Raw genomic sequence first — 12,346 nt, 5'->3', positions numbered from 1 at the left:
AAGGCAAACAGGTAATAAATGAGCTCAAGCAGAAGAATGTTGTGCTTGTGAAGCATCCGAAGGAGAGAAAAGGTCATCATATGAAACAGGTACTCTGATCCTCTCATGAACAGGCTTCCTTTCTACTTGCGGTTTGGATTCAGTCTGCTCAGCTACCGGCGTATCACACATCTCATTGATAAGAGCTTCATCTGCAGAGGCAAGTCCTTCGGAGGAGCTACCCTGATCTCTTTTCGGCCTTGTGTTTGGGTGCCTAAATTGCTTCTGCAAAGTTTGAATAGTATAAGACACAAGAGGTATAGGAAAGAAAACATGGTCTAGCATGTTGTAATAAGACAATAGGCAAGAACAAACCTCAAACTCCTTGGTCTTTTTCATTATCTCTCTGTGAGCTGCGGGCTGTCTTGCTTTGATGATGTTCCACAATACACCACCACCTGTCCGTTTCCTACTGCCATCAACAGTCACTTGACCTCCACAGGTCTCAATTGCTTCCACCTAAGACAAAAACATATTTCTTGCCATCATCAGTTAATGACTCTTGCAAAACAAAATAGATATAATCCTAACCAAGTTCAAACAAACAGAGAGAGCAATTCATAAAGCATTGGTAAGATAGACAGTCATCTCTTGATTATTGTAATATAGTTGACACGCTTGGTCTCACTTATCGATGAATGACACTGTAGTAGTCATCATCTATCCACACATGGTGTAGTCCACATTGTCTACATCAATAAAAACAGAGAAAACACTGATGTGCACACGGGAAGAAGAAAATATCACAACCTATAACATATGAACTTTTCACCAGCTATATCTCAGCACAAGGCACAGTATTTGAAGCAGCAAAGAACGCTCCAACTAGAAAACATCTTGAACTGCAGGTGGAAACAATATAGCTAAACAAGATTGCCACTCATGCTGGTCGCACACAGATTAAACAGTCTTTCGACTGCAAAAACGTAGAAAACATATTGTAGTAGTAGTGTATACAATTAATACCTCATTGACAAGATCACTTAAGGCAGCCATTCCAAGACACCCAACAGCTGTGTATATCATGTAAGACTTCTTTTCCTTCAGGCGTCTACAGGTATCCCTAACAAACCTGCAAAAACAAAATCATCAAACTATGAGCAAAGTTTCAACCACAGCCAATATCAGGCAGCTCCACCAAGAGTTTACGAAACAACATAGACACATAGAAGAAAAAGAATGAGTTACCAGTCTACACTCATGGGTTTGTCAATCGCAGGGCCTTTTCTCTTTTTCTTCTTCTTCTTGTTTGGCTGATCCTGTCCATCCTTCTTACCCAAAAGCCCTCCTTTATCTTTGTCTTCCCCATCACCATTTGGTCTCTCCCCAGAATCTAAATCATGCTCCACAAGAATCTCTCCTTCTTCCACATCAACCATGTCAACATCCTCCACGTTTTCAAATCCATCTTCTTCATTGATAGCATCCAACAGACTCTCTTCTCCCTCCATGATCAAAAACCTACATTTCAACCAAACATCAGAACAACACTCACACCCAAAACCCTAATCCATTCAATCAAAACTCCGAACCCATTTATGAGGTGTGAGAGAACCAATAAAAAAAAAACACGAATCTGTCATACAAATCGCAATACAAAAATCCAAAATTGCGAACAGAAACTAAAAGTCGCGAAACAAACAGAGTAGAAAAGTAACCTTTGAAACTCCCCTTCGGTCTTCGATCACCTACTACACTCGAGATTTATCAACAAAGCACACACCTCTTCATCGACCCCAATTCTGAGAAAGCAAAAAAAAAAAAACTCAGTTTTTAGGGTTTAAGCCAAATAAAAATTGCCCTTTTAAATATTTTGTACCCAAGAAAAAAAAACAATTTTTATTCCTTTTCCTAATTTGTCGTCCTAAAGACTATAATAAATACTTAAAAAGTCAATATGAATAAAAAAGAATACAAAACAAAAGAATAAAAAACAGAGAAGAAGACTCATCCCATCATCATCACTGTTGTGTTGTGTCGCTTTTAGATTCTCTTCTCTCCCATGGATCACTTTTTCTCACCGGAGTACAATTTCCCGGCGATCACTCGCTCATCCAATCCACTTCCACCATCATCATCGTCTACGCCACCTCTTCTTGATACCCACCGTTTCTACAATAATGCTCTTACCCCATCCGCACCACCACCACCAAGCGTTCCTGTTTCGCCGGAGATGGAGTCTATGGAAGCAGTGGAGAAGATTCTCAACTACAGATTCAGGAACAAGAGTCTTCTCAAGGAAGCGCTTACTCACACCTCTTGTACGGACCATCCTTCTTACGAGCGGCTTGAGTTCGTAGGCGACAGTGCTATTGGTCTAGCCATCTCGAATTACTTATACTTAACGTACCCTAGCCTTGAGCCACACGAGTTGTCTCTGTTGAGAGCAGCTAATGTTAGTACTGAGAAACTCGCTCGTGTCGCTCTTAGTCATGGTCTCTATCGATTTCTCCGACGCAATGCTCCTTCCTTAGATGAAAAGGTAACCCTTATAAAAGAACCCTTTGACTTTGAGAGCCTTAGAGTTGGAACAGAGTGATTCTTGTACTGAAACGTTTTAAACAATCTTGAGTTTGATGAGAATTTGGATTGGTGAATGAGCTCTTAAAATAGATTGTGTTTGAATGTTCTTGTGATGATATTCTCACCAAGTTGTGTGTGTTTTTGTTGTCATTTGGTAGGTTAAAGAGTTCTCAGATGCGGTGGGGAAAGAAGATAACTTTTCAGTGGCATATGGTGGATTAGTCAAGGCCCCAAAAGTTCTTGCTGACCTTTTGGAGTCTCTAGCTGGAGCTGTTTATGTTGATGTCAATTTTGATCTACAAAGACTCTGGGTGGTCTGTCTCTACTTCTTCTTGTGTCTTGTCTTTATATCTTGTCTTTGTTTCTTAAATTTTAATGTTGCCTATTGTCGATTTGCAGATCGTTAGGGGTCTTTTGGAACCAATAGTAACACTGGATGATTTGCAGAAGCAACCTCAACCTGTGTCTAAGCTTTTTAAGTTATGTCACAAACATAAGAAGCGAATCCACATCAAGAACTGGAAAGATGGCAGTAACAGTATTGCTGATATATATCTTGATGATAAATTTGTGGCTTCTGGGAGAGCTGAGAATAAAGATATCGCAAGGCTGATCGCTGGTAAGGAAGCCTTACGCCAGTTGTCAGAAGTACTCCCCGTTGAAATGGTTATTGATGAGGATAGTGTACAAATTGAGTTTAAACATGCGAAAACGAAGTTGAATGAGATTTGCTTAAAGAAAAAGTGGCCTAAACCGATCTACAGGTATTAATCTTACTCCTATATTACTTACACTTTGCAGTATGACTTGCTGCTTAACAAAGACCATGCAAATTGATTTGATGTTTGAGTCGTCTAAAGTCTTATAATCTCAGGAAGCTGAGCACATTTGGTAATCCATAGTTTTAAAACATTTTGTTACTGTGTTTTTAACTCTTTTCAGCATTGAGGAAGAGAGAAGCTCGGTAAAAGGAAAGAGATTTGTTTGCTCAGCTAAGATTAAGATCCCAACAGAAGAAAATACATTATACATGAAGGGAGATGAACAATCCAAGATCAAGAAAGCAGAAAGCTCCGCCGCTTACCACATGATTACAGCCTTGAGAAAATCACATTATCTCTAATGGTATTGTATCATTTGTAAAATTAATAGTACATTTACCTTGAACCAAAACACCCTCTAACCACGGTTGGTTCATTCAAACAAGATTTTTTTTAATCTTCTTATAAGGTGACAATTTAGGACAAGACGCTGTGTCTTGTTTTAGGCATATATGTATTGTGTTTTGGCTTGGATTTTCTTACTGGTTTGGGTTTTGTTTATTCTCTGAATAATGCTATTGGTAGCTAATACTAGTCAACTGAATAACTCTCTCTTATAGTGCAAGGTCTACACGGTTTGGGTTCACTAGTTCTATCTTTACTCCCACTAAGGGGGAAATTTGGAGTCGAGCTAAGCCATTTGCCCAAAGATACTTGTGCCTCTGTAATGTGATGAAATATATTGGGAAATAAATACTGCTCTGCTTTACGCGCTATTTAGTCTTTTGACATTGATGGAATGGAGAATTATTACTTCAGCATTCTGCCATTCTCCTGACCGTAGAGGATCTGAGGTAAAGTGTTAACGCAGGAAGAATCAAAATCTTAACATTATAAATGAAAACCTCTCTTTCTCTCATATCACAACAGCCTTAGCACAGAGAACACAAAGGACAAAACAGAAGTAAAAAAATACAAAACACAAGCAATCAGAGTTTTGAGTATCTTCCTCTTTACGTGGTTTTTGTCTGAACAAAACATTAGTTCAGCTCCTGACTTTCTGGATTAGATACAAACAAAAAGACTTCCAGGAGCAATGTCCACTAGAACAGCCGCGGTTGTTGTTGTTGTGGATTTCCACTTCTCATCATCGCACAAAACTCTTCATAGTTGATTCTACCATCCTGCAAGAGGAGCAAAACGTTATGGTCAAAGTCATTTTTTCTTGAAAGAAAGTAAAAGAGGAGATTATTATTTCAACTTACATTATCCGAGTCAACATCTGAGAGAACCTCTTTGATTGTTGCATCATCCCCCATTCCATATTCCTTCAATGCGGCTTCCAGTTCATCGATTGTAATGTATCTGTGTGCACATTATGATCCCAAAAAAAAAGGTCACCATCTTGCTTATAGATATATCCGTGAAGAACAACAAAAACCGAGACAAAACAGAGTTGCTTACCCGCTGCTGTCTTTGTCAAAATGCTGGAAGGCTTTGTAGAGATTCTCATTACTTTCAAGCCTGTGTCTATGCATTGTTGCAGTGATAAACTCGATGTAGTCGATTGATCCATTCCCATCAACATCAGCCTAAGCACAAATCCGGGAATCTGAGTTTTTCAAGTACATGAACAAAATAGGTGAAAAAATAGTTTTTGACCAACTTACAGCATCCATGAGCTGCTTCACTTCTGCCTCTGTGAGTTTTGATCCCAGTTTGGCTAGTCCTTCTTTCAGTTCTTCATATGTGATTGTGCCACTGTTGTCTGTGTCTATGTTCGCAAACATTGCCTTCAATCCTTGGATTTCTTCCGTGTTAATATTCTCCGCTATGACCTATAAAATCTCATCATGAGCATAACGAAAAAAGGGCCACCAAATTGTACCACAGAAACACATTGCACATTTGTATATTTGAAAAATCTTGACTTCACCTTTAAAGCAAGTTTCTTTAGCTTATTCATTGCTCTAAATTGTTTCATCCTTGAGAGAACAGCACTGTCAATTGGCTTGTCTGATGCTTCTCCACCTTCTCTAAGCCATGGATGCTCTGCACCAAAACAGTAGAGCAAGTCTCCGGATCAAAAAGGAACCAATAATGGAAACTTCCTGAACCCCGCATTGTGTTTTCGGCTCTGTAAAATGTCTTCAAAAGGTTATGTGAGTTACTTACGAAGAACATCAGCGGCAGAAATCCGCCGTTTTGGATCCGCAGTCAACATTCTACGCACCAAATCCTTGGCACTGTTGGAGATTGACGGCCATGGTTGGCTCTCAAAGTCGATATGGCCTTCCAATATAGCATCAAATATACCTTTCTCGGTTTCTGCATACCAAACATGTTTATCTGTCAGCAACATATAAATCAAAAAGACAGAGCAAGAAAGAGAGAGAGAGAGAATATCGCATTACCAGCCCAAAATGGGGGCACACCACTGAGTAGAATGTATAATATGATTCCAGCACTCCAGATATCAACTTCTTTCCCGTATCTACGACGTAAGACTTCAGGAGCAACATAGTATGCACTGCCAACAATATCTCTATATACTTTTCCTGTAAAGAAGAAGTAGAAACAACCAAATGATAAACAGTAAGAAACATCAAATTCTACCAAAGAGTTATCTCAACAAATGAAACAACTGTTGGCTAATCTTTATGCAATTCACAGAACCAAGACACACAAGTAATATAACAAAAACCTTAAATACATGACTCATCTATGTTCTAGACACACACAACATCATCAAAATGTACTAAAGCCCCATATGATGATGATGATGATGATGATGATGATGATAATTCAACTCAACCACTAAACCAAAAAATCAGGAAAGAAAGGTATGATTAATTTACCCTCTTCAATGAAAACAGACAGGCCGAAATCAGTAGCCTTGATCAAAGCCTTCTCATCTTTGCTAGAAAGCAAGAAATTCTCAGGCTTCAAGTCTCTATGCAACACACCCATGAAATGACAAATCTTGACAACATTCACAATCTGTCTACAGACAGAAGCAGCAGCTCTCTCACTGTAATGTCCCTTAGCAATAATTCTATCAAACAATTCACCGNTGTCTGATGCTTCTCCACCTTCTCTAAGCCATGGATGCTCTGCACAAAAACAGTAGAGCAAGTCTCCGGATCAAAAAGGAACCAATAATGGAAACTTCCTGAACNATTTGCAAGCGTACTTCTTCCCCGTTGAGTTCTCAGTGCAAAGATACGTTACCCCAAACTGCCCTCGACCTAGCTCTTTACCCAATGTATAGAACAGCTTCACATCTTCGAAAGCGTTCTCTAGAATCGAATTGCTCTTTGTGGTCTTGGGACTTGGTCCCGGTGCTGCAGCCGCCGTCCTCCACGGTGGTGGTTGACTATTCCCGGAACCTGGTTTCTCCGGCTGCTGAGTGGTGGTTCTCGCCTGTGGAGTATACGACGGCGGATCCTGGTTTGTCACTCCTACGTCAACTGATCTATTGGTATGCACATTTTGCTGCGGCTTCATCAATCCATTGTTCTTGGCAAAACAATTGCCCATGACTTTTAAAAGCTCAAATTCCGATGACCCGGAGAAGAAAGATCGGAACTTTAGCTAAACTAGCTCCAACTGAGACGACCCAGAGAGGAAAGATCGCAACTTTTGTAATAAGAGCCCAAATTTTTGAGATGATTCAAGAAGAGACAGCAGAGAAAATTGAAAGTTAGGATTTTTAAAATAAAAATTGGGGGAGATTATTATAATATAAAGACGTGGAAGCATCACCTCAATCAGATAATATACGGTAATTGCATCAAGCGAAGTAATGTTCGCCAGATGGGTTTGAAAACAAACAAATGATCATTAACATAATAATATTCAAAAGAGAAGAATGTAACATGAGAAGCATGAAATGATTATGAAATTAGTAGATGAAGATGAACAAAGTTGTGGTGGTGGACTGGTGGGTTCCTCCTATATATATAAGAGGACGGCTTTATCTGAGTAGACGATGTTGAAAAGTACGACTTATTATCCAAAAAAAACACCGAGTCAAACTCATACTTCCATTAGACTCTTTTTTTTAATTTGTTTATTTTGTCTTTGATTTGTTCCTGGTCTCATATACGAACAATGACCCAAAATAATGAATAACAAAATTTTCATAATACTTGAAACATGTTGAGCTTGAGCAGGCTACAAGGAAAAACAGAATTGATGGTTTGCCTTGATTTGGCACTTTTGCGTATACTGTAGTTCGGGATTTTAAGCTGTTTGGTTATTATTGTGCCGTGTGTGACATCTTTGACTTGTCGTCGACATGATAAGTACACACAAGCTACACGACAGTTAACAATAAGCAGTTGAACACTATTTAGCATGCATATATTCTTTTTCTTTGGAATTATCATTATTCAATACTAGCTTTTAGACGTTCATGTTCAAAGAATTTTCCTTTTTTGTTATGATTGTTTAGTGTCATTACGTTGTTCTAGTGTCATTCCGTTACATTTGCACAATTTAAATATAGTGGCTGCAGCTTAAATAACATAGTGGTAAGATTGATTTTGGGCGTTCGTAATGGATATTTGACGACTGTCACTGATGATCAATTCTACTATTTACATTTTTCTTTCTGTGCTGAAAGAAAATCCATAAAGTTAATGACCAATTCAAAATGAGAAATTCATGGAGATATATATATATATATATATATATATATATATTGTTGATAGTTCTTGGCGTTTTTATTTAGGCTTTGGGTTTCTTAGCTTGCTTCTCTTCTCTTGTCTCCAAGCGGACCAAGCCTACCTCCACTCCACATGACTTCGATAGTACGAAGATCTCAAGGAACCTAAGAGTACTTAAGTTTCATTTGAAGATTTTGATACTAACCAAATAACTTTTTGATTCTTGTTTTTTTCTTTTATTCTCATACTCAATGAATATAATTACTAGTCTATCTCTAGGAGTGCTCATTCAAAATAGAAGAAGATCTAAGCCTAACGAGAAACTTATTTTACTTGTCTTGCTATTTCCTACCACACAAGCCTGTCTTAAAGTTTTAGTGGGTTAGCCTATATGAAACCTACATCTAGGAGAGCTAACCACAAAATGCAGTAAAAATTAGTCTATTCAAACTCATTGATGGATAAGCTTCTGTGCAGCAAATCGAGCTTCTTGAGAGAGATCATGATGAGGCAAGGAGACTTGATAACAACAATTTCAGGTCAGCTGAAACTATGAAAAAGAGACCAGAAGAATCTGCAGGTGATGGTCTAATTGAGATGAAGACAAATATTCAAACTTTAGCTGCGGAGACTCTTGGCTTAAAAAGTATCTTGTCGCGAAAAAGAGCCAGTTGTAAGCCTACAAGAGCTTTGATTTCAGGTGGAATCAGAATCTACGCGTTCTTGAGATATGGGTATATAAGGATGACATAACTATCTTGAAATCAATCCTCACATCCCTCATATGTCAAACTAACTCTCTATTTTCCCTTTGTTGTTTGGTTTTGTACAGAATTGTTGGAAGGGTCCAAGGTTGTCACATGCCCGAGCAAAGCTTCTCAAAGATGCTGAAAAGTTCAAGAAGGGAGCTTGAGTAAAGCATAATTCTTTACTTTCTGAAATGCTTCTTTATATTTATAGAATCCATTTACTAACCTTTTCCATCTTATTTTTCTAGCTGTGGTGCTTCCACCCACAAGCCTAAAGAGTGTTTTCAAAGACCAAGAGCAAACAAAACTTTGGCAAAATAGAAGCCCATTGCTGCACCTGATGACGAGGAAATCAAGAGTTTAGGCTCATTGGGCTATGTTGCTAAGAGATACCACTCGGATAGCCATAATCTTTTGGCCTACCAACTCATGTAAGAACAGAAAATTGCTGCAAAAGAGGCTGTAGCCAAGGCCAATGATGAGAAGAACGATAGCAACAATGAGGAGGCTGATGAAATAAGAAGGGATTTGCTTCGAACAGTTGTTGGTGGCACGAGGTTTGTTCTAAACACTCCTTACCATCTACTTTTATCAAAGTTTTATTTGTTTACAGCTTTTAACTTCTTTGTTTCCAGGAATCCACGAGACAGGGAGGATATTGCTAAATACCTGTCCGGCGGATTGCTGAAACATATAAGTTATTTTAAAAGAGTTATTTTGTTTGAGACAATTTTCAGTTTTAATATGACAATTGTTTGGTAAATTTATATATTTCTTTAGATACTAATTATCTTAGAATATTATAGTATTTTATTTGTTTATTGTATATTACAGTTTTATATTTTTTTTTTGTTGTATTTGCATCATTATTTTGTAAAATATTCAAAGTACGTAGTAATATTGTAATTAGCAAATAAAATGTATTAGTTTATTAACCTCTTAAATTTAGTTTTACTAACCTGCTGATGTGTTACATTAACACACACAATTTTTTTTCATAGATTGAGTAATATATCTTCGTTTTAAATATTCAAATCACAACATATGCATAAAAAATTCTACATATTTATTAATCATATATATAATACAATAATTCAGAACACTTTTTAAATGAAATAAAAGAAATATGATAGGAAAATCATAATTTAAAAATCTTAACAAAATCTTCTAAATATAGTTATCAAAAATAATCATATTGTATATATTGTTTAGAAAAAATCTTAGTTATTAAAATTCTGATTGGTTTACAATTTTTTTTGATTAATTAGTAATTTTATTCTATAATTAATTAGAGAAATATATATATATATATATATATATATATATATATATTTTGGAAACTAATAATTATTTTAAAAAATTTATTAGTCTAATATTAAATTAATAGTTTTACTCTTAGTGAAAAAATAAACATTTGCCTTAGAATCAATGGCTTGAAAATGTAATTTTTTACACTTTATAAGGTTAGTTTCATATTTGTATTTCTCAATTAATATAGTAGAATTCCAATGATATACTATATAACTTAAATTAAAAAAAAATTGATCGTCATATTATGATCTTAGTATTTTGTAAAAAAAGCATGTACTTAAATATTGAAAAGGAAGCATGCATTATAAGAAGAAAAAATGCACCTCTTTTTAGAGTCAAAGTGGTATTTATCACTTTATCAATGATGTTGCTCTTAAAATACACATCCACTCATATTTATTTATGGACTTGACACAAAATACACATTTTTATTTTTATTGACTTGACAAAGTCCTTCTAATGTGTGCCCCAAATAAAATTGTCTTATTGATTTTTTCTTTGGGACTAGGGGCATTATAAATATTATCAAAATTACATTTTTACAATATTTGTTATTCCAAATGCAATAAATTAGTTTGAGTTTAAAAATATTTTGTATGTGATTCTAGTGAATGTAAGAGATGATAATATGTGATATAAGAAATACAGTGATTTGGTTAAGAGTTATAGGAAATTAAAATGGCTAAATTGTTGTAAGGGGAAATAATTAAACTATGTATTTGGTATTATATTTGTCCACTAANTTAAAAAAAAAAAAAAAAAAAAAAAAATTGTAGATGATACAACTCATGATGTCTATGATTCATATTTTTTTATTGAACCAATTTTAATTTTAAATACGAAATTTAATAACTTATTTAACATATGATCACCCACTGTTCTAATCCATATTAACTGATCAAAAATAAAACTTATGAGCACAAATTGTTCTCGTTTTTGTCAGGAAAATCAATTATATTCTCATATCAATCAATAATCCTAAGATCTAAATCCAGATGACTAATCAAAGATCTAGCATTAAGAAAAACCTATGGTGAAGAACAAGAAAGATAATAAATCCAAGCAATTAATCAATCTAACAATCCATGAAATCCCTAATGAGAAACCCTAAACCTAACAAGCATATCTACTCAGACATAATCAATGAAACACAAATCATATTCTGAATAAATTGCATTAAGAGATTAAAAGAAGTAGAAAAGGAGTTCTGAATCTTCTCTGGAAGGAGTCTTGATTCTTCTCTCCAAAAACTCTCTAAAATCTCTCAGGGTTTTCTCTCTCAAAAATTGCAGGAAATTAAAGCTTAGGTCTAAACAATGACCATAAAAATCCTATTTATATTTCTAAAACACGTTCAGGGACTAATGATGCAAATATGGAAAACTTTGGGGCAGCTTTGTAAATCTTCAAAACTTGTGGGAAAACTTCCGATTTGTCTTGTGGACACTACATCGAGCGACACATATGAAGCATCGATCGATGCTTACACTTGAACTGGTCTCCCAACTTCGTAGCTCAGCCTCAATGCTTGATTATGCTCCAAATCCTCCTATTTAGCTTCATTATGCTCCCATCCATTTTAAATCCTATAAAGACTCAAAAGACTCTAAAAATACCAAAAGGACTCTATAAATAAGACTTATATCATGGCTAAAAACACATAACAACCATGATATATCAACTCCCCCAGACTTAGCCTTTGCTTGCCCTCAAGCAAAACATAAACTTAGCCCTGTGAAAGAGGTTTGAAAACGCAGGAACTCATTTTCTTTTTAAAATAATGTCATGATCATCCAAACCATAATCCAAATGCTTAGCAGATAAATCCAAATCGAACCACCATGTACTTCTCTGTTGACTTTCATAACATCCCAAATTCAAACCAAATTCCACTACTTCCTCCATTAAACCTTCTTCGGTGGGTTTTATCAATTTGATCAATGTCAATAACCTTCTAGACTCATTCCCATACTATACCATAACAAGCAAGATATAACTTGTACAAAATGTGGTACTTTTTCTCTCCCCTAGACTTATTCTATTTTTTAATCTTCCTTTGAGCTTTGCCTTGTTTTTTTTTTTACTATCCTTTTTTTCTCAAAGTTGTAGGCGAATAATGGGGTCATCGGTAATTTACCTACCCATCGCTTCCAAGCTTTGTGTGATCATTTGACTCAAGAGTAGAATAATGAGGTCACAGGTAATTTACATACATCTCTAAACTGATCAAAATCATCTCATCTTTTATTCACTTTTTTTTTTAACAAAGCTCTCAGGGATATTTTTTAATAAC

General features: G+C 35.8%; 2 protein-coding genes, 1 long non-coding RNA gene and 1 pseudogene across 4 annotated transcripts in view; 2 read left to right on the top strand and 2 right to left on the bottom strand.

Annotated features, from left to right (window-relative positions):
• The window catches only part of LOC104765919, a 7,999-nt gene extending 7,887 nt beyond the window's left edge, over nt 1-112 (top strand). The window contains exon 5 of the long non-coding RNA XR_763937.2: nt 12-112. This is a non-coding gene — a long non-coding RNA (uncharacterized LOC104765919). The remainder of the gene's footprint in view (nt 1-11) is intronic.
• The window catches only part of LOC104765921 (phosphorylated adapter RNA export protein-like), an 8,713-nt gene extending 6,860 nt beyond the window's left edge, over nt 1-1,853 (bottom strand). The window contains exons 1-5 of one of the 2 annotated variants that reach the window (XM_019241462.1): nt 1,698-1,853; nt 1,228-1,500; nt 1,006-1,111; nt 355-498; nt 192-264 (exon numbers count right to left, since the gene is read on the bottom strand). In XM_019241462.1, coding sequence (XP_019097007.1) covers nt 192-264; nt 355-498; nt 1,006-1,111; nt 1,228-1,490 — 586 coding nt within the window. In that variant the 5' untranslated portion in view covers nt 1,491-1,500; nt 1,698-1,853. Of the gene's footprint in view, nt 1-11; nt 265-354; nt 499-1,005; nt 1,112-1,227; nt 1,501-1,697 lie in introns of those variants that run through there. The other variant, XM_010489715.2, reaches the window with a different exon arrangement.
• LOC104765918 (ribonuclease 3-like protein 2) lies at nt 1,974-3,912 on the top strand. The gene is made up of 4 exons (XM_010489714.1): nt 1,974-2,521; nt 2,721-2,876; nt 2,962-3,326; nt 3,505-3,912. The coding sequence occupies exons 1-4, from the start codon at nt 2,042-2,044 to the stop codon at nt 3,683-3,685; spliced, it is 1,182 nt and encodes a 393-aa protein (XP_010488016.1). The 5' UTR covers nt 1,974-2,041; the 3' UTR covers nt 3,686-3,912.
• On the bottom strand, nt 4,179-7,260 carry LOC104765917 (annotated as a pseudogene).

This window comes from Camelina sativa, chromosome 19, assembly GCF_000633955.1.
Source record: "Camelina sativa cultivar DH55 chromosome 19, Cs, whole genome shotgun sequence".
Lineage (NCBI taxonomy): Eukaryota > Viridiplantae > Streptophyta > Magnoliopsida > Brassicales > Brassicaceae > Camelina > Camelina sativa.
This window is presented reverse-complemented; position numbering and strand designations above follow the sequence as displayed.

Bases quoted from the DNA above. Each gene is read 5' to 3' on its own strand.
- LOC104765918 (XM_010489714.1), top strand. From the start codon at position 2,042: ATGGATCACTTTTTCTCACCGGAGTACAATTTCCCGGCGATCACTCGC. The intron at 2,522-2,720 runs GTAACCCTTATA...GTCATTTGGTAG, and splicing joins CTCCTTCCTTAGATGAAAAG to GTTAAAGAGTTCTCAGATGC. The intron at 3,327-3,504 runs GTATTAATCTTA...AACTCTTTTCAG, and splicing joins TGGCCTAAACCGATCTACAG to CATTGAGGAAGAGAGAAGCT.